This window comes from Phocoena phocoena, chromosome 4 (genome assembly GCF_963924675.1).
Source record: "Phocoena phocoena chromosome 4, mPhoPho1.1, whole genome shotgun sequence".
In the NCBI taxonomy this organism is placed as follows: Eukaryota; Metazoa; Chordata; class Mammalia; order Artiodactyla; family Phocoenidae; genus Phocoena; species Phocoena phocoena.
In genome coordinates this window covers 58,890,392-58,911,113 of record NC_089222.1, presented here as the reverse complement: position 1 = coordinate 58,911,113, position 20,722 = coordinate 58,890,392, and the positions used below count along the sequence as shown (strand labels likewise).

The 20,722-nt window shown below is 39.8% G+C and overlaps 1 protein-coding gene across 11 annotated transcripts in view; it reads left to right on the top strand.

Annotated features, from left to right (window-relative positions):
* PEX5L (peroxisomal biogenesis factor 5 like) overlaps positions 1-20,722 on the top strand; it is a 227,073-nt gene that overhangs the window by 103,103 nt on the left and 103,248 nt on the right. For 7 of the 11 annotated variants that reach the window (XM_065876132.1, XM_065876136.1, XM_065876135.1 and 4 more), the window contains 4 exons: positions 1,335-1,529; positions 4,643-4,766; positions 6,288-6,384; positions 16,446-16,541. In XM_065876132.1, coding sequence (XP_065732204.1) covers positions 1,335-1,529; positions 4,643-4,766; positions 6,288-6,384; positions 16,446-16,541 — 512 coding nt within the window. The remainder of the gene's footprint in view (positions 1-1,334; positions 1,530-4,642; positions 4,767-6,287; positions 6,385-16,445; positions 16,542-20,722) is intronic. The other 4 variants (XM_065876138.1, XM_065876134.1, XM_065876130.1 and 1 more) reach the window with 1 other exon arrangement.

Sequence of the window (20,722 nt, the reverse complement as noted above, 5' to 3'; positions counted from 1 at the left end):
CCAAGTCACACAGCTAAGCGGTGGTAGAGCCAGGTCTTTCCACTTCACCATTATAACATCCAACTGTTGTGATTTGTAACTGAAATCAGAAAGCAAGATTACTGAGAGTAAAGATTCTATCCTAAGAATCCCATAGGATGGTTAGCTCATGAGGAGCTCAACGTTCAGTACTAAAGAAATCCTGGTTGTGAAATTAATTAAGCCCTGGCCCTGCCTTGAATGCAAGTGGGAAATAGATGGAAGAGTGTTGAGATGTCAACAAAAATCCATTTCCTACCAAGAGACAAGCCGGGAGATGAAAGAGGAGAAGGAGAGGTGCGGAGGTTGTAGACAGTGCTGGGAAGGGTTTGCACAAGGAGTGTGCCTGTCACTTGAGTGGCTTTCCTAAGCTAGCCGGGTGAAGAGACCCTAGGTCAGGAAGCCATCAGGCCACTTCAGAAGCCAGCCCCCCAGGTGCCAGGGCTGAAAGAGAGGTAGGGCTGGAGGGACTTTTTCTAATAGGAATTTTCCATTTCTCACAATGAGCTAGTCAAACACTTGCACTTACGAGAAAGAAGAATGAAGGGTTACAGAGCTTGCCTTTTTAATTCTCATTTGCCTAGTTTGCATTTGAACAAATTATTATTTCTGCCTTCATTAGAGTATTTAACACGGTGTAATCAACCTGCTGGGAAGTAAAAGTGTAACCATTTTATGGTTTGTTACACTGAAATTTAAATTTGCATATTAAGCACCAAAGGCATTAACATGTGTACCCTATTCATTAACTATGGATTATAAAATACCTCTCTAGTGTGAGCCCAAACAGCAAGCCGTTTTCTGATTGAACTGCTTAATTAAATAAAAGATTATTAACAGCATTCCTTTATACCCTGGATACTTTAGTAGTTTGAAATTAAAGCACAGAGACATTCAGAAACTACCAAATCTTCCTCATCACTGTTTTGCAAGCATCTCTCTGAATATGATAGATTGACTCTGCTCTGGAAAAACTGCACTCTGAAATAAACCTCTTTATAAAGCAAAGCCATAAAGCAAATAGTACCTGAACTCAGATTCAATTTTATCATTTTAATTCCGTTCAAACCTTCATCACTGGTGAGGCTGGTCTAAGTCCTGCAAATTTCTACCGTGACAAATAAAGGAGGACATGCAGCAAGCTTCCCAGTCTAAATACAAACTATTTTTATAAATCAGTGGTGAGCTAACTTAATTTGGTTCTTCTAACCTACACTACAAACACAAAATCCTTCTGCACCCAACTGAAACCTATTTTTAAAAAATAATTTCAGAGCAGTGAGTGAGCTTCTCTTAACCTCTTCCATCTTTGATAGTATTGACCACAGGTTTAGATCTCCTTGACCTGAGTGAACCCGTCTCTCAAACCCAAACCAAAGCCAAGAAGTTGGAGGCCTCATCGAAAACCTCATCCCTCAAGAAAAAGGCTGATGGGCCTGACCTCATCAGTGCGGATGCTGAGCAGAGAGGCCAGGCTCTCCGAAACCCAGAGACGGCATCCCTAGACTTAGGTAAGGCAATAGCTCGTGTCTGCTGCTGCTCACTTGTGCTTAATACAACAAGGAAGTTCTACAAATGACATTAAAACCATGGACAAAGCAGTAGAAAAGATTAATTCTATGTAGGAAACTGGACAGGACACACTTCTTTGTGCTTAGATTAAATAGCAGTTGGGGAGCTCAACTTTGCAGAACTGGTGTGGATTTATACATTTATTTGTACAACCCATGTGTATTGAGTTTCTGATAGATGGCAGGTACCACACTAGGCACTGGAGTTACAATAAAAATAAGACACGAATCTTGCTCTCTAGGAGAATTCAGTCTAGAGGGGAAGAGAGTCTAGAAAGAGAAAACTCTAACCCAAGGTCCGGGAACAGCCAGAAGGAACAGTAACATGTAACATGTGTGGGGATACGTCCAATACAGTAATAACAGCTGCCATTCACTGATGACTTACAATGTCCAGAACTGTGCTACGTGATTTACATATATTAGCCTGTTAATTCATCACAACTCTTTGAAATGAATGAGGAACCAAATTTTCAAATTTAAATAACTTGCCCAAGATCCCAGTTAGTATGAGGAAGAGCTGGAATTTGAGCCAAGCTCTAATTAACTTCAAAGCCTGTACTTCTCTCCACTGTACATCTTCCCCAAGAAAGGAGACCTTAACCTCAGATCATGGAACCAGTCAATTAAGCTCCCCTTTCTTAAGAGAAAGAAAGGTAACAGTTATTTCAGAAAGCCAAGGGAAACATGGATGGGTAAGTATCCATAAAATGAGCATATTAGTAACTTATCCATAAAGTTACAAAGGTTAAAGGGGATATACATATAGGTAAAATCGCTTAGCACTGTGATATATACATGTTAGATGGCCATGAATTAATTTATTCATTTGTTCAGTAAACATTTCTCTAAATATCTGTTGTGTTCCGTACTATGTGCTGGAAATACAAAGATAAATAATATAAGCTTTCTGCCCCTTAGTAAGTTTACAGTCTAGTGGAGAGATAGAAAAATGATTAAAATAATTATAATAAAATATGTACTACGTGCTGCAATAAAGAAAAGCCCAGCTTAAGCCCCTCACCCAGCCAGGGGGTTATAGAAGGTGCCTTATAGGAGGTACTATATGAGCAGTCTTGAAGGTTGAGTAAGAATTTGCCAGATGAAAAATATGGGTCAGAGAGAGGCGGGAAGGAAGGGGCAGGGCATTCCTGATGCAGAAGAGAAAGGGAGTCACACACAAGTAGACAAACACAGAAAGATGCCTTTTCAAGCAAATACAAGCACTGCTACAGTATTCAAGAACGGTAGAGTACTGAGAAATAAATCTGAGCGTCACCAGGGGTCAGATAATGGGAGTTCTTGGATGCCAGGTCATTAAGTTTGTGGGGAGGGCAGGGTTGAAGGGTTTTTACTCAGAGGAGTGACATCAACAGATTCTATTTTAGAAAATTTTTTCTCTTTTGGATGTGTGGAGAAAGGAATGGAGGCAGGGAGACAATACATAAGAGAGTGACAGAGGGGATAGTGAGAGGCAGACGGGTTCAAAAATAAATAAATAAAAACAAGACTTGTGGACTGGGTAGATATATGCATGCCAGCAAGGAAGAGATATAGAATGTGCCAAACTCTGTGATGAGGGTACAAGAGGAGAAGGCGGGGGGGGGGGCGGGGGATGTCAAGGTGGAAATTGTCAAGTTCAGTTTTGAACCTGTTATATATGAAGAAACTGTGGAGCTTCTCTGTAGAGATGTCCAATGGACTGTTAAATGTGTAAATCTAGAACTCAGGAAAGAGAACCAAGCAGGAAACAGAGATTTGAAAGTCAGAAGCCTATGAATAGCCATCACAGTCACGGGTGTAGATGAGCTCACCAAGGATAGATCATAGAGAAAGAGAAGAGAGCCAGCACGCTGCTCAAACTGGTTGCACACACAGGATCTGCGCTCCTCTGCCACGTCACTTTTTGAGGCCTGTCTCTCTGGAGGAAAATTTTATAATTATTTCCTCATCATCCATGTGCTCTAGGTTTATTCCATTTCAATAAGTGAAATTTATACATATGCATAAGGGTATATTGTTAAATACATTACAATATAATATAATAAACACATAAATGATACTTTCATTTCTCTGCTTTTGAGAAAATGTCTTGTGAAGAAGTCATAAAAATTCTTAGTTTAGGGGGCTTCCCTGGTGGCGCAGTGGTTGAGAGTCTGCCTGCTGAGGCAGGGGACACGGGTTCGTGCCCCAGTCCAGGAGGATCCCACATGCCGTGGAGCGGCTGGGCCCATGAGCCATGGCCGCTGAGCCTGTGCATCCGGAGCCTGTGCTCCGCGATGGGAGAGGCCACAACAGTGAGAGGCCCGCGTACCAAAAAAAAAAAAAAAAAAATTCTTAGTTTAAACGACTTTAGAGGACACTGACTGCAAACCTACCTTTTTATAAATGAAAAAACTGGTCTCTAAGGTTGTCTAAGTGGATTGTTCACAGTCACGCACCTGTTCATGAGAGGGAACCAGCCAGGTTCTTTGTAAGAATTCAGCCACAGGGAGACAATGATCCTAGCATACACTAACTTTCTCCATTGCCTCCTTCCTCTCTATCCCCATTATAAATTCCCTTCTTTGGTGAAAAATTAGGTAGTCTATAACAAAACCTGTAAAAAGTGTCCCAGTTTCTTCCCACCTCCTTTTAATAACAAGGCTCATCTCTTTAAACAGAATTTCTTTCCAGAAATGTGCCAGAAATGCCTCAAAGCCACCTCTTAGCTGGAGGCCCATAGGATAGTACTGCATATGCTCATTCTTTACCAGATCCCATGGGCTCATACACAAAATTCAGAATGCACACAGCTCTTGAAATAAATTCAGGTAAAAAAATATACTTGATTGTTTAACTGTAAAAGCAATCCCATTTCTCTTAATAGGTCTCATATTTATTTAGCTATACATGTTTTAATTAATTTTCTTGCAGCCTTTGGTCTTGGGGTAGAAGAACATCAGTTAATTAAAGTTCACTTGTATAAGACTTCTCAGTCTTAATCTCTCTTCTTCTCTCTGCACCTCGTGTTCTCCCCCGTCCCCCTCACCCCCTTCTTATCTCCTTAGTAGACATTCAAACACAACTGGAGAAATGGGATGATGTTAAGTTTCATGGAGATCGAAATAGCAAGGGACATCCCATGGCAGAGAGAAAGTCAAGCTCATCTAGAACTGGATCAAAAGAACTTTTATGGTAAGATATTTTAATATCAGAAAATAGCCATAAAAAATGAAACTTTGCCATTTGCAGCAACATGGGTGGACTTGGAGGGCATTCTGCTAAGTAAGATAAATTAGACAGAGAAAGACAAATACTGTATGATGTCACATGTGTGGAATCTAAAAAATATAACAAACTAGTGGATATAACAAAAAAAGAAGCAGACCTGCAGATACAGAGAGTAAACTAGTAGTTATCAGTTGAGGGGGCAGTATAGGGATGGGGGAGTGGGAAGTATAAACTATTGGGTGTAAGATAGGCTACAAGGATGTATTGTACTACACGGGGAATAGCCAGTATTTTATAATAACTGTAAATGGAGTGTAACCTTTAAAAATTGTATAAAGTTTTTTTTAATTTTAAAAATAAATTAAAATATTTTTTAAAAAAACTAAAAATAGAAAATAGCCATTTATGTGTCATATACTTGTCTACTGAAATAGCCAAAGAATTAAGTCAATCCAGATACTTGCTGCCATTTATAACCTCCTATTAATGTTAATAATTGTGGCTTCTAAAACTACATTATTTCATCTTAATTGTCAAAAATTCAGCCAATAAGGATTTTGGTAGATTCATAATTTAATGTTCAATATTTGCCTAATATTTGTTGATAATTTTCTGAACATGTAACTGAGCCAGTCAATCAAATTACGTGCATGTGTAATTTTACATATGTGTATATTCAATGTACAACATGAATAATAGTTAAATTAAATGTTTTTGGCTACACAGGTAACCTTTCTGACTTTCTTAATCACCACTGTCGGATAATGCACTAATTAAGTATATTCCATGGATGCCCATGAGAAAAACTAGCCACTTGAATTTTACCATGTTTTTTTTTTTTGCGGTACGCGGGCCTCTCACTGTTGTGGCCTCTCCCATTGCGGAGCACAGGCTCCGGACGCGCAGGCTCAGCGGCCATGGCTCACAGGCCTAGCCGCTCCGCGGCATGAGGGATCTTCCCGGACCGGGGCACGAACCTGTGTCCCCTGCCTCAGCAGGCGGACTCTCAACCACTGCGCCACCAGGGAGGCCCTTACCATGTTTTTAAAGCTTCCTAAAGGACGGCATGTTTCAGACTCCAGTTGCCCATCACACATCTCCATTTATTATGACATTTCAAATTCTATATAAAGATCAAATCTCACTAAGACACTTTGTGAGAAGCTCCCCTCCCCACCCAAAAATTACTTTTTTAATGAAGCAGAACTCTGTAACAAAAATGGTTTTGCATTTATTTACTCTTTGCATGTAACTGACCTGAATTCTAAAACAGTCAGAGAGAATAACACCTGACACATTGCAGCCACTTAAATTCCAAACGTGGTCATTTATATTGGAAATATATGTTATCTTTTTCATCAAATGTCTGTTGAGAGCTTTGTTACCATGGTTCTCAACGATCCAAATTAACCAGATTTCTTGACTGGGTTTCTAGGTGAATTCGCTTCTCGATTTACATTAATTTCCTCCATGTGTCCCTTGTAGGTCCTCAGAGCACAGATCTCAGCCAGAACTGAGTGGTGGGAAAAGCGCCCTGAACTCTGAGTCGGCTGCGGAGCTGGAATTGGTGCCTCCAACACAGGTAACAAAACCAATTCCTCAGTGCACCTATCTTTACTAATAGATAATTTATGTCATAAATATTTAAAATTTCACCAGAAAAATCTGAAGTATTTTTTCCGTATTTTCTATTTCATATGCTTTCTCACTCAGTATCTATCTCAATGCTAAAAATAACTGATGAAAGACAGATAGATAGATTTGGCTGGAAAATGTGTCAATGAACTCACCATGTACTTAGCACTTTTTCCTTGTTCTACCACTTACTGTTACATTATTTTCCAATACAAAATCTGTTCTACTCCAGTATTAGCACAATTTATGTAACAGGCACAAACAAGAGGAAATTACATCTTGAGCAGTCATTCACAACTTTGCCCTACAGACCAAGATACTCACACATCAGCATCCTGACTGTCACATTAAAATAAATTTGTTGCTAAGGAATAAATAATTATAGTATTAGCAATCATGATAATACTAAGAACTACCATTTGTGAGTACCCTCTAAGTATTAGGGAGCTTGTGCTTTTCATATATTATATCTAATACTCAAGTAATCCTGTGAATTTTTATTGGACTCACTTTAAAGGTCTTTGAAGAGTCTTGGTAAAGTCAAAATCCTTTTACAGGGGCACCCAACTAATCACCAGTGGAAGTAGGGCATGTACCAGACCTGTCTGTCTGCTACTTGACCCTCGACTTCAGTGTAACTGGTTTGCCTGTGACTAGTGACCTTGGCTGGGCCAAGAAGGGCCATCAGCCTCAGTGTTTTCATTTGCTCAAACACTTTGCAAGGGTACAGCCTTGATCTCTTAAGAAATGTGTCCACGTTCACGCATCTACAATCCAGTTGGAAATAAGTGGGATGAAATGAGCAAGAGAGATTTTCTTGAGTTTACTAGATAAGGTATTGAAACTAAGAGGGAAGATATATTGTCTGAAGTGAGTAAAGGGATAAGTATGATAATAGCAAATATTATTGAGTGCTATGAAAAGGCCTTCTAATACATATTAATTAGCTCACTTGATCCTGACCAATGACTCTATGAGTTAAGTGTATTTTTTAACCCCATTTTATAGAGGGGGAAACTAAGGCACAGTGAGAGTAAGGAAAATTGTCGACGCACTCACACCAGTAAGCGGCAGAGGGCAGGAGGACGCAGCTAGGAAATGGAAGGCATCTGGAAACCTAGGCCATTAACAGCACCTCCACGTGCACCTCACCCTCCACAAGAGAGAGGCGGGCATTACTGCTCCCAGAACTCAGTAGGAAAACAAGTCAGCTAACTTCCAGAACAAATACCCCTGGGAAGCTTAATGAATTGTAAATGTAGCGTGAAAATGTATTTTCTTCATCTTTGTTCATTCTGAATGTATCTTTTTAAAAAGCAAGTTGATAACATTTATTAGAGAAACGTTTCTTGATAAGTGCATTAGAGATTTAGACTCAGCTAAGTAATTGGTACTGTTGTGTAAACTGGAATCCTTGGAACAATTTTTTTTATTTGTTTGTTTATTTATTTATTTACGGCTGTGTTGGGTCTTCGTTACTGCACTCAGGCTCTTCTCTAGTTGCGGCAAGAGGGGGCTGCTCTTTGTTGCAGTGCACGGGCTTCTCATTGTGGTGGCTTCTCTTGTTGCGGAGCATGGGCTCTAGGCGCCCGGGCTTCAGTAGTTGTGGTTCGCGGGCTCTAGAGCGCAGGCTCAGTAGTTGTGGCACATGGGCTTAGTTGCTCCGCGGCATGTGGGATCTTCCCGGACCAGGGCTCAAACCCGTGTCCCCTGCATTGGCAGGCGGATTCTTAACCTCTCTGCCGCCAGGGAAGTCGCTGGAACAATTTAATATAGCAGGAGAACACTAGTCTCTGCAGCAGGGTAAGACATGGCACAGGTGGGCTCTTCCACACGGAGGTGGAGGGAAGGAGGATCAGCTGGGGTCCTCGGTTGCCGTGGAGACCCACAATGCATTTATCTTATTATTCCAGTGACTGCTACTCTCCTGCTGGTTTTCTGATTTCATCCCACCACATTGCCCTTCCACTTACCCACCGGTGTGCCTTTAAGAAAACACAATGTGCTTTGGAAAATTTGTATGAGATACCCAACATTGTCCTCCAAAATATAATGTAAAATGCCCTGAGATAGTTCTGTCTAGATAAATCATAGTGAATTATTTTAGAAGGTTACCAATTATTTGTAAAGCATTCATCCCTTAAATTGTTTTCTTAAAAAACACTGCATGTTTACTTAACAAGATTTGCCTAAACTAAGGAAATTTGTAATCTCCTAGTTTTAATTCCAGCCTATGGTTAAATAGGAAAATTTCATGAATTTGGGATTTAATCATCTAAAATATTAAGTCACTCAAATGGAACAGCAAGAGAATAGACTCATCTACTTGTAATAAAAGACAGAAAGGTGTTTTTACTGTTAGAAGCATACTGCTCTTAAATATATGATCTCTTTATATAAATAAGATGATGAAATGGTATAAAAATTCGACTTAAACTGACTTGCAAACTATTCAAGTAAACAATTTCAGCTGACCAAAAGTTGTTACTGCTCCAGTCACTCAGATGGTTCATAGGAAAATCAAGGAAATATCTTCTTCTCCCTGAAGCCAACATAAAATTATCTTAGTTCAACAGGTGAGGAGCTATTTACAAGCTTTGCTCAAAAATCATATTTCAGAATCACAAAGAGAATGAAAGCTCTCAATGAGAATTCTCATGTTTGTTCATTTTCAAGGTAGGGAAAAAGAAAAACATAGACTAGTCTCTTTCAAATAGTGTTTTGAATATACTAATCAGAGTGGCAGGAGATTATAATAAATTATATAATCTCTGTATATTTAAAGAATAAAGTTTCTTGATATTATGCAAACTGTGTTATTTATATTCCCTGGAGTTAATTATTTAAAGAAATCGTGCAATCTGAAAAATTAAAAAATATTTGAAACATTGAAGAGAAACACAGAAGGTAATGATATAAAATTAGCTTTTCCATAAATGAGATAGTGGTGAGGCAAAAGAAAAGAAACTTCTGCCAGAGAGTGATGGTTCACGCATTTCTTTTTCAAGTCTGGACCCTGGAAGGAGCGCTCCAACACAGGCTCTTGCCACCCTAAGCTGGACTTCATGAGAAGGTGGGGCAGCCAGGCTCTCCAAATACTGAGTCACAATCTTGTAACGCTCTGATTTTGCTGATTTGGGCAGAGCAAATGCTTCCTTCCACATTGTCAAAATTCCATCAAGTTGGCAGTATCCCAAACCAGAACAATCTAAACTTTAAAAGTGCAGATATGTTTTCTAAATTTTTAAAGGAATAATGTTAAAGGAAATGCATGTTAATAGAAATGTAAGGTATTTCTAATATATTATTTGAAACGTTTACAGTAATCTTGGGAATTCATGTTATCTCCATTCCTCAGACGAAAAATGCATCTTAGAGAACAGAAGTAATTTTCCCAAGGTGACTCAGCTAGAATGGAGAGGACCCAGCATTCAAATCACACCCATCAGCTTCTAAAGCCTTTGTTCTTCATCACACATCACCTCCTATCAGCCACATCTAGCTTATCCGCCTAAGAGAACTCACAAGACCATCGATTTCCCTTCTCATTGCAAGCCCTGATTATTACTTAGTTTATAGGGTTAATATGAGTTAAGTGATTTTAAAGAATATCACTTTCCTCCAGAAACTTTGTAAGATGAATTAGGATTGTCACCCGATCTGAGGCCATACACAATTTCGTGCCTCCCCTCCCAAATTCATTCTCAACCTCTTACTCTTAGAAATGCTAATGGCTTCCATTTTGTTCCATTTCAATTCAACAAATGAGATTGAATGTCTACTATCCGTAAAGCCATAAGTGAGGCAGTGGAAAAGTTAGAAAGATGAGAGAGAATATAAGAAGTATGAAGACCTTTATGTCTAGTAGAAACAATTAGATAGTACACTGTAAATACAGTTTTGCTTTTCGGAGGACAGCACAGGAGCCACATCAATATCCCTTTACCCCTCCTGGCCACACACAGTGAGCTGCCAATGAGGAAGAAGAAAGCAAGCGAAGATGGAAGAAAGGAACAAAGCAAAGAAGGCAGGAAAACAAGAACAGCAGGAAAGCAAAAAGGACGGAAAGAAATCTGAAGATCATTTTCAGCATAGTAGAAAATCTACACATACTAGGTACTCACCAAATACTTTTTAAAGTGAAAAAATAAGGGATGCTAACAAAAAGGAGAAACAAAATGTTTGTCAAATTACAAAATTCAAAAGTAGAAGCTAATGGTTAAAGGACAGAAAAAAAGGACAAATTTTTATTCTTTTATCATTTTGAGGCTAGTTCCAAAAATAATTTTTAGTTATGTAGTATGCTAATAGACTGTCCATCCCCTTTAAAAATCAGCCCTGGCTTGCCTTGGTGTTCCATAACATAGAATTTCATAGTTGGAGGAAGATGGGAACCATGTGCTGCCCACCTTTGCACAAAACTTTGGGAATTTGCTCTTGACACATAAGGTACAGGTTTTTTGTATGCTTTCAATGATAAATGTCTGTTGACTGATTAAGAAAAAATATCCTGACCACCTTAATGAGGCAAGTGTTCTCTTAATGAGGCAAGATCTCTTCTAGCATGAGTCCAACTTGTCTGTAAAAACCACTAAACAAAAGTGTTCTAAACACAGATTTTTTAAATGAATTTCCAAAGTCACACCTGATAAGCGCTAACCAGAAAAATGATAATAACAAAAGCCAATTTTTTTGTTGTTTATTTTTCTTTTTTTGGCCACGTCGCCGACGTGCAGGATCTTAGTTCCCCAACCAGGGATCAGACCCGTGCCCCCTGCATTGGGAGGGTGTAGTCTTAACCACTGGACTCCCAGAGAAGTCCCAAAAGCCAATTTTATTGAGCACTTCCTATGTACTGAGCATTTTGTGTGTATTATTTACATGAATTATTGCACTTGAGTCTTACATGGACTCCATAAGTGAATATACACTTGGCAGATGAGAATACTGAGAATTGGGAATTCCCTGGAAGTCCAATGGTTAGGACTCCATGCTTTCACTGCCAAGGGCCCTAGGGTTTGTGAATTAAGATACCACAGGCCACATGACACAGCCAAAAAAAAAAAGGAAAAAACAACAACTGAGGATTATAGAGATTAATTTGTTCAAGGTCACCATTAATAGTAAATGGTAAACCAGGATTTGACCCCAGGCAGTCTGACTTCAGAGAGTATGCTTTTTTTTTTTTTTTTTTTTGTGGTACGCAGGCCTCTCACTGTGGCCTCTCCCGTTGCAGAGCACAGGCTCCGGACGCGCAGGCCCAGCGGCTATGGCTCACGGGCCTAGCCGCTCTGTGGCATGTGGGATCTTCCCGGACCGGGGCACGAACCCGTGTCTCCTACATCGGCAGGCAGACTTTCAACCACTGCGCCACCAGGGAAGCCCAAGAGTATGCTTTTAATGGCCGTTATATAAGGTCTGCTAGTTATATTTTTCTTTTCTACAGTTAAGCAGATCCCTTTTCTCCTTCAATTTCTTTTGGAAAGATGCTGAGCTTTTTAAAAATGTGTTTCTGTGGAAGATCTCTAGCAATTGTATGGAAAGGTATCAACAACTGCTACAGAGGGTAGCCAACAAAATTATGCTAGGACAATGACAGCCACAAATACAGTCATTTGCAAATCATAATTTTGATCACAGTCATAATTTTGAATAAAGAGAGCAAAGCATAATATTATTTTTAGGGTGATTTATTTCTTTCTTCTTTCCCTTCACCTAGTGCCGATCATTCAGTGCAATCAACAGCTGGGGGAATTAAATGCTTTCTTCTTTGGAGACTGTAATACCCTAAAATCCAATTAGCTTAAACCAATTAAAATGCTGTTTTTAAAGCCAAGGCATTTCCAGGAGGTTGCTGTTAACTGTGGAGCATTTTTCAAAATCATGCAAAGAAGAAAAGAAATGCCTATATCAGAGTATATTTGTGAACTCCAGAGCTCCACCTACGTGCACATAATGTCAATTTTTGGATCAGAAGTTCTCACAGTGTGGTGCCTGAACCAGCAGTATCAGCATCACCTGGGAACTTGTTAGAAAAGACGATTCTACGGCCCACCCCACACCTACTCTCAGAAACCCATGGGCGTGGAGCCCCGCAAAGGGTGGTTGAACATGACCTCCAGGTGATTCCAATGCATGCTAAAGCTGGAGAACTGCTATTATAGTCATTGTGCTACCAAAATAACTGCAACTCAGACTTACAGGTGTAACTGTCCTGTTTATCATTCCTCTAGTTAAATACTAAGAAATACCTGCAGTTTACAAGCATTATTTATACGTTTTCCCGTATTACAGTTTTGCCTGTCATGAAATTAGATGTAAATTTTTTTAAAAGTGTTGTTCGAAAAGAAGTCTGATCTTTACTATGTGTTATAGTCTGTATTTCATTCTCAGTCCTAAATCAGCATGTCTGGGCATGCTGCTGAGTTGCTAAAAAGTCTCAGAATCTTTAGATGTATACTACTCTCAGCTTGAAAAGTGCCTCTGTTTACATTCACTACCTTCTTATATTTTATAACATTTACTTTATGCTTCCTTGGGCAAAATAAATGTCTTTAAAATGTGAGGTAGATAATATTTGAATCAGTAATAACATAAAGCTTTTCTATCAATGTGGAAAATAGCACTTATCTAAATAGTAACTGCACTATCAAAATAAAATTTCATTTGCACAGTAAGACTCTATTTACACTTGCTGTTTTAGGCAGAAAAGAAAATATGAACTGTAAGTCTAGAATCCTGAGAGAGAGATTTTCCTCTTCTTCCTGATATATGGTACGCTTTGCATCCTGTGATTCATAATCCACTTGGGTCATGAAACATTGATGAAGGGAAGCCAGTGACAGTAATGGAGTCCTGTTAGGTCAGGCTTCACAGGAAAGGCAGATCATATTTCACTGGTGAAAAGTGCCTCTAATAAAAGGAGGTGCCTTGGGAAGAAATATTAGTGCTTTCTCTTTCTTCTCCTAATGTCATTCATGACATTATTATATAAATGCACAAAGTTTATTTCTTACTATGTGGCCACATGTTTAAAAATTTATTTGTGTATTTCATTCATGAAGGAACCAGCAGGAAGACAAAAGAGTTGGTTCCAAAAGCAAAGGATTAAGGAACAGAGATGTATATAGCCAGTTGGGAAAGAAATGCCAAAATAAGTTTACCAAGTTAGATGTAAGACTGATTAACTTTCTACATGACAGTAAAGTCCTGTCATCTTTGGGGTTAACTTCTCTACCAGGCTATAACACCCTAACAAGCTATCAATTCTAAAAGGTTATAAATCATCTGCACCTTTATATTTGTTAATCAAATATATTGTCACCCAAGAGCGTCAGATGAGGGTTGAAGTGGGCTGAATGGTGGCCCCCCAAAAGATATGTTCACATTCTGATCTCTGGAACCTGTATCAATCTCCCTCTTCCTGCCTCGATTGTCTGGGTTAGAATAAGGTAGTAGCTTCCACAGGGCCCAGAGAATAAGGGAGGATGCTTGTTCGTGATGGCCACTGGGCCTGGCCCACCAGAGAGCAAGGCACTGATGCCAGGGCAGGCCCTTACCAGCCCTCATGGCCCTCCCGTTTCGGACCACAGGTGCTGCTCCAGAGGTCTCAACCCTGAGCTGCTCACAGGCCTTGCCCTTTACTAGGCACCCCACCTGGGCATCCTGCAGCCACTCCCCACCCCCAGAACCAGGGCTTGCTAGCAGAGCTCTGCCACTCCAGGCATAGGACAAAAAATCAAGTCCCTCCCAATCTCCTATAAACCCTCTTTAGACTCCAGACTGGCCAGGAGACCTTGAGAGAAATATCTTTAATTCAGTCATTCATATATTCCCTGACAGCATATTTTCAACCAATATTTGCTGATTATTTATGGAGCACCAGCTATTTGCAGGAGATGCCAGGGATACAGCAGGGAATAAATATATCAAGGAGGAGAAAACATATTAATGTTCAAATAAATTAACCTCTCACATTCATTAAAGCAAAATGCAGTCTAAGACTGTTATTTATGCTCAGAACTTTTCCTATTACTTTATTTTTATTTTCAGCCCACACTCTTTGAGACGGCTTCTTGGCTAACACCCTCAGCCATGCATGGAACTCCAAGGGACAGCTTTTCTATGTTTTGCATCTTCCTAAAATGGCCAGTTGAGCACAGCCTTCTGTGAGAGGCAGTGCGTCCAGTGGTTAGGCACATGGCCCAGAAGCACCAGCCCTACCACTTAACTAGCTGTGAGACTAGGGGCAGGTTTTAGTTAATTACTTAATTGCTCTCTGTGCCTCAAAGTCACGGAGTTAATGGTAGGACCCACCTCAGGCTGCTGAAAAGACAACGTGAGTTGTAGTAAGTAAAAGACTTGAAGCAGCATCTGGCATTTAGTGAGCCCTGGTGTTCCCACTGTATAATCATTAAAGAAGGGGGTTCCTCCTGAGGACCAGGGATCGTGGAGAAAGAATGAAAAGCAGCTGAGCGGAATAGATGGTAAGTGCTGGGTGAAGAGCAAAGTTTCACTGTAGTTTTCGTTCTCAAACATGACTGCTCTTCAAAATCACCACAGGAGCTTTTCAAACTTAATTTAATTTTCAAACTTAATTCCTGGGCCCCACCTTCAGAGGTCACTTCATTGGTCTGGGGTGGGACCCAAGCCTGTTCAAGTAATTCCCATAGAAGTGGAGGTTGAGCATCCCTGCAGGACAGCAATGTACCATCTGGCCGAGGAGCCATGCCTGCCCTGCAATGAAAGGGGGCGGGGGACTCCACTCCAGGCCTCTCTCCTCCTTCTCCCCAGACCTAGCTGCCTTAGCAGTGCAATCCCTCCTCCCGCAGTCCATCCACAGGCATCCTTGGGGCATGCATCACTTGTCAGGCCCTGGGCTTGGGATGGGGCAGTACAAAAGTTATCAGACAAAATCTTATCCACGTGGACCTCACAGCAGAGAAAGAAGATAGAGAAGAAAGCAAGCAGTTACGTGGAGAAAAATCGAAACACTCTGAATGCTCATAGAGCTCTAATCGAAGTACCGTATATACTTACTAGGAAATCCCTGGGGAAAGACTGAGGTAGATCTGTAAGTACAAAATGTGGAAACTCTCCAAGGTACATTGTTGAGTAGAAAAAGGTAAAGCACAGAACAGCATACCATTCATGTTTCAAAAAGCTTTTTGAAAGATGTTGCGATATTCTATCTATGGGTGCGTAAATATATGTAACTTCAAAGAAAAAAGGTCTAGAATTACACCTCTTATTTTCCATGATTAATTTTTTTCAAAAAGAATGTATTCATTGTTTGTGAAATTTAAAATAATAACATTTTTTAAATTCCAGCAAACTCTTTGTGGGGGGGTCTTCTGGAAATATTTGCATTTAGCTAAGTTAAGATGTATATCACATTGCCTGTTAATTGTGACATAGCAGTTGGCATTACCAGACATGATTTTATCTAAGTGAGTATTATTGAGCAGAGAGCAATGTCCTGAGGAAATGGGACGTGAGACAGATGTGTGCCAGTAGAGATAAGGCAAAGGAAAGAGAATTCGGCACGAAGCCCAGCTGAGTATAAGGAGAAAGACCTAGCAGCTACCTTCCCTGTCTGCAACTTTCACAGTTTCACCTGAGGCTGGTCCTCCTAACAAGCTGAAAGCTCGAACATCAGCTTCCAGGTCTAGCCTACTAATAGAGATTCTCCATCTTAGCTGCATATTAGAATCACATGGGGAGACTTACTAAAATATCAATGCCTTGAACCAAGACCAATGAAAAGTAAGGTCTTTGGGAGGTTGGGCCTGGGCGTTGTTTTTAATACAACCAGGGCTGAGACTCACTGCTCGAAGACACGTGCATGCACCCTCCCAGTTTGGACACCCTCATGCTTGCAAAGTACTCCAAAAATGGCATCAGTTGAAGGTGCTTCTTAAACTCTAGGGGACTATGGGAAAAGGAAAAATATTTGCATTTTTGTATTATGTGATTCCGAAATAACATCATGTGTTTGGTTTATTTCAGGCTCGACTGACCAAAGAACAACGCTGGGGAAGTGCATTGCTTTCCAGAAACCACTCCTTAGAAGAGGAATTTGAAAGGGCAAAAGCAGCAGTGGAGGTAAGTTTTTTGGTTTGTTTTTCTGTTTTATGTTTCTGAGAGTGGAATTCAAAAAATCAAACTTCAGCAGGATACATACTAAATGGGTCTTTATAGACATGAAATAATCATGACTATGATTGTTGGGATGAGGCATGTTACCAGAGAACTTTTTTTTTTTTTTTTTTCCAGTACGCGGGCCTCTCACCGTTATGGCCTCTCCCGTTGCGGAGCACAGGCTCCAGACGCGCAGGCTCAGCGGCCATGGCTCACGGGCCCAGCCGCTCTGCGGCATGTGGGATCTTCCCGGACTGGGGCATGAACCCGTGTCCCCTGCATTGGCAGGTGGACTCCCAACCACTGCGCCACCAGGGCAGGCCACCAGAGAACTTTTGACTTCCCACCCAGGGTGACTAATAGATGTCACCTCTTATGCCAATTCTGTTGTAGATTAGTAGTGACTTCTGGAGTCTTGGGTCAGAAAACTCTGAGTCTTGCGTGTATCCCATGATGAACCTATGCTATGCATTTGCTATGCTTCTGTGAAGCCAGGGTTCATGCCTGATGTTTTTATCTCTCTGGCATCTAGCACAATGTCTGAAACAGACGGTTTTACTACCCCTGAAAAACTGGGTGGGGGAAAAAGGCAGGGCTGAGATATTCTAATCAATGGATAGCCCATCTTGACTTGAGCCATAATTTATTTTACTGTTAAGCGTGTCCAAAACAATGACAATGTTGATAAATCAAATGAAACATTTAATTTGAACATTACTTTCCTTATTTAGCCTTCTAAAGAGAGATAGAGGGAGAGAGAAGGATGAAAGAAAGGGAAAAGGGAAGCCAAAAAAAAAGTATCCTTTGCTGTTTTTTATGCATTTCCTTCCTGGGTAAAAGTGCAAAGAGTGCATCACAGGTGCCATCTATGATTCTCACCAAAGCTTTGCTAGAAGACTATTTGAGAGTTGAGCTTTTCACCCAACCCAAGTATGAACTTGCCGGGACCTCTATTTCTATTACTAATGTGAACTCTTGAAACTTGAAAGTATTCCTGTAATGTGGTTCATTTATGTGGCCATCTTACCTCTAGAATTTGGATGAAATTATTATACTACGGGCAGTCTTTCAGTAACTCCATACTTGAAGTGCAATTAAAATCACACTTGCAATTTAATATTAAAAAGATTCTTTATATTCTAGGAAATAATTCCAGCCAAATTTCCTATCATCATTCAGAAACCTAATAAGAGAACACTTTTATCTCATCACAATACAATCCACCCAAATTTCTTCTTTTAATTTTAACCTTTTTAATTAAAAGTTAAGGCATATTTAGTGCTCTTGAACGTGAGCAACTGATTTGATTGAGACCAGCTGAGTTCAGTTAAGTTCAACTGCATGGGGCCTGTAGCTCAGTTTATCTTAAATGTAGATTTTTCCAGACTTAAGAGCTAATTTAAGTTTCTTTTGAGCTCCTACTGTGTATAGGACACTGAATTAGCATTAAAAAGAAGAAGATTTAGAACCATAGAATCTTGGGGCAGTAAAGACTTTATCTGGTCCCATTTATTTTTATTTTTTTTTTAACATCTTTATTGGAGCATAATTCCTTTACAGTGGTATGTTACTTTCTCTGGTCCCATTTATGATGAGACAATGAGTTCAAACTCAAGACTTAATTACAAAGACTTAGTTACAAAGTAACATATCAACAAGGAAAAAATTGTCCATCTGTGTATCTATCTATTCATAAAGTCACTTAATCTTAGTTTTGGTAGAGACCTTAGAAGTCATCTATCCCAACCAGGCATACAAAACAATTTTTTTTCTTTTCAAACATACCCTGTTTCTACTTGAACATTTTCAATTAAGGGCAACTCACTTTTCAAGAAAACCTGTTTCGGTTTTGGACAGTCCTAACAATTAAAGAAGCTCTTCCCTGAATTAGGCTGAAATTGGCCTACAAGCAACTACCAGTTTTCTTACCCCTGGCTTTGCCCTCTCTGGAACAAGGCACAATTAGGTGAATTCCTTCTCTACATGACACCCATTCACCCCAGGAAGCCTTGTTTTCTCCTGGCTTCTCCTTGTCTCTTTGGAATTGAGAGACCAGAGTTGTTATTCCAACTTGTTGCTAATAACTAAATAACAACAAACATCTCATTAACCAATATAAGTCTCATTTTTCCACACCTCTATGGTCCTTTCCAGCTGCAAAATCCTAAAATGCTGTAAGTTACTTGAAGTAGTCATTCAGCAAACATTTGTGCTGGCTGCTGAACTAGGTACAAGAGATAAAGGAATGAGCTAGCTTTGAGTAGTTGTCTAACAATGGCATGGACCAGATGACCAACTCAGACAAGACATTTGCTCCCTTCTACTTTAGTTTCTTCATTATAAGATGAGGGGCTTGGATGTCTAATATACTAAGAATGCTATACGTTTGTATCTTGAAGTGAAGTCAATGGTAAGTACAGAATTCCCAGCAAAGCAGAAAATTGTAAGCACATTTGCTCAGCTGGAAGCCTGGAACTGAGAAGCTTCCTTAAGGAATGAGGGCGGATGATGCTGACGGGAAGGTGTGAACAGGTGTGCAGAAAACAGGCACGAGGCATGGGGGCGGGGGTTGTGTTTCACTAAGCTGATGGTATATCAGACCTTCAAAACTGGCCACACATGTGAACTACTTACTTCCCAGCATTACTCTTATCCAGGGTTTAATCTAAATCCATAGTAGAAGACATAATAAAACGGATCCGAGTCTTGGAAATATACATGTCCCTTGACCCAGCCACTTCTCAGAATTTATGCTAGAGAAATAATCATGAAAGTTTGCAACATTTTATCTGTAGAATTTTTTTAAATAGTGAAAATTGGGGAACAGCTCAAGTGTCCCATTACAGAGAATTAACTAAGTTAATATCTCTACAATAAAATGCTATGTAACCATTAAAAACTACATCATAGAAAAATATTTAACATCGTGTAAAAATGTCTAGTGATAATTGGAATAATTTATATACTGAGTTTTACAATATGATCCCAACTTCGTAAAATGATAGTAGCTTAATACCTAACATGTTAGAATAATTTATTTATTGACAGTTTTACAATGTGATCCCAAATTCGTAAAATGATAGTAGCTTAATACCTAACAGGTTAGAATACATACTGTGTGCCAGGCACTCCCTCAGGAGCTTTGCGTGGATTCTCATTTAATCCTCCCAGCAGTCTTATGAGGAAGGTAATATTACTATTTTCATTCTGCAGATGAGAAAACTGAGGCTTAAAGATATTGCAGACAGTTACGTGGCATTTTATAAGCAATTAAGATAGACTGAAAATGAACAACTCATTTAGCAAGTTACAAAGTCATGATTTTCACCCAGACTCCAGAGCCCATATTCTGAATCACTGCACTGTATAAGCATAAAGAGAGTCTGTGCCCTGACCTTAACAGTAGTTATCCTTGGGTGGCTGGATTTGGAGTGATTTCTTCCATTAGTTATCTATATTTTCCAAATGTTCTATCATAAACATGTATTACGTTGGTAATCAAGGAAGAAGTGGTAAACTATAGACACTATTAGAGTCTAAGATTCTTAAGAGAACTAAAAGTGCCACATTCTTCATTTCAAGACCAATAAAGAATGGCACCACAGACTGGCTTCATCAGAGACTGTTCCAAACACTAGTAAGACCCAGATGAAAACCATGCCTGGAGCAAGTTGAATTTTTCCAAAGTCTCCATTTTTATATCACTGATGCCAATATTCCTTCTATTTCACATTCTATTCCATTCTTAAACCCTCATATTTTTTGGTCATCATCCTGCCTCATGACTTGGCACCTGGTCCTCCTCCTGCGCCTAATCCCTTCACAAGCTCCAGGGGCACTGCTCTGCTCTCTATTCCTCTTGCACAACAGCCTCATTGCCTGCTGTCCCCACTCTCTTTTATTTTTTTAAACAGTTATTATTTTATTTGACAGATGTTTAAACAGAGGTGAGCATAGGGACTGATTTTTTTTAACATCTTTATTGGAGTATAATTGATTTACAATGGTGTGTTAGTTTCTGCTTTACAACAAAATGAATCAGTTATATATATATCGCATATCTTTTCCTTCTTGCGTCTCCCTCCCTCCTACCCTCCCTATTCCACCCCCTAGGTGGTCACAAAGCACCAAGCTGATCTCCCTGT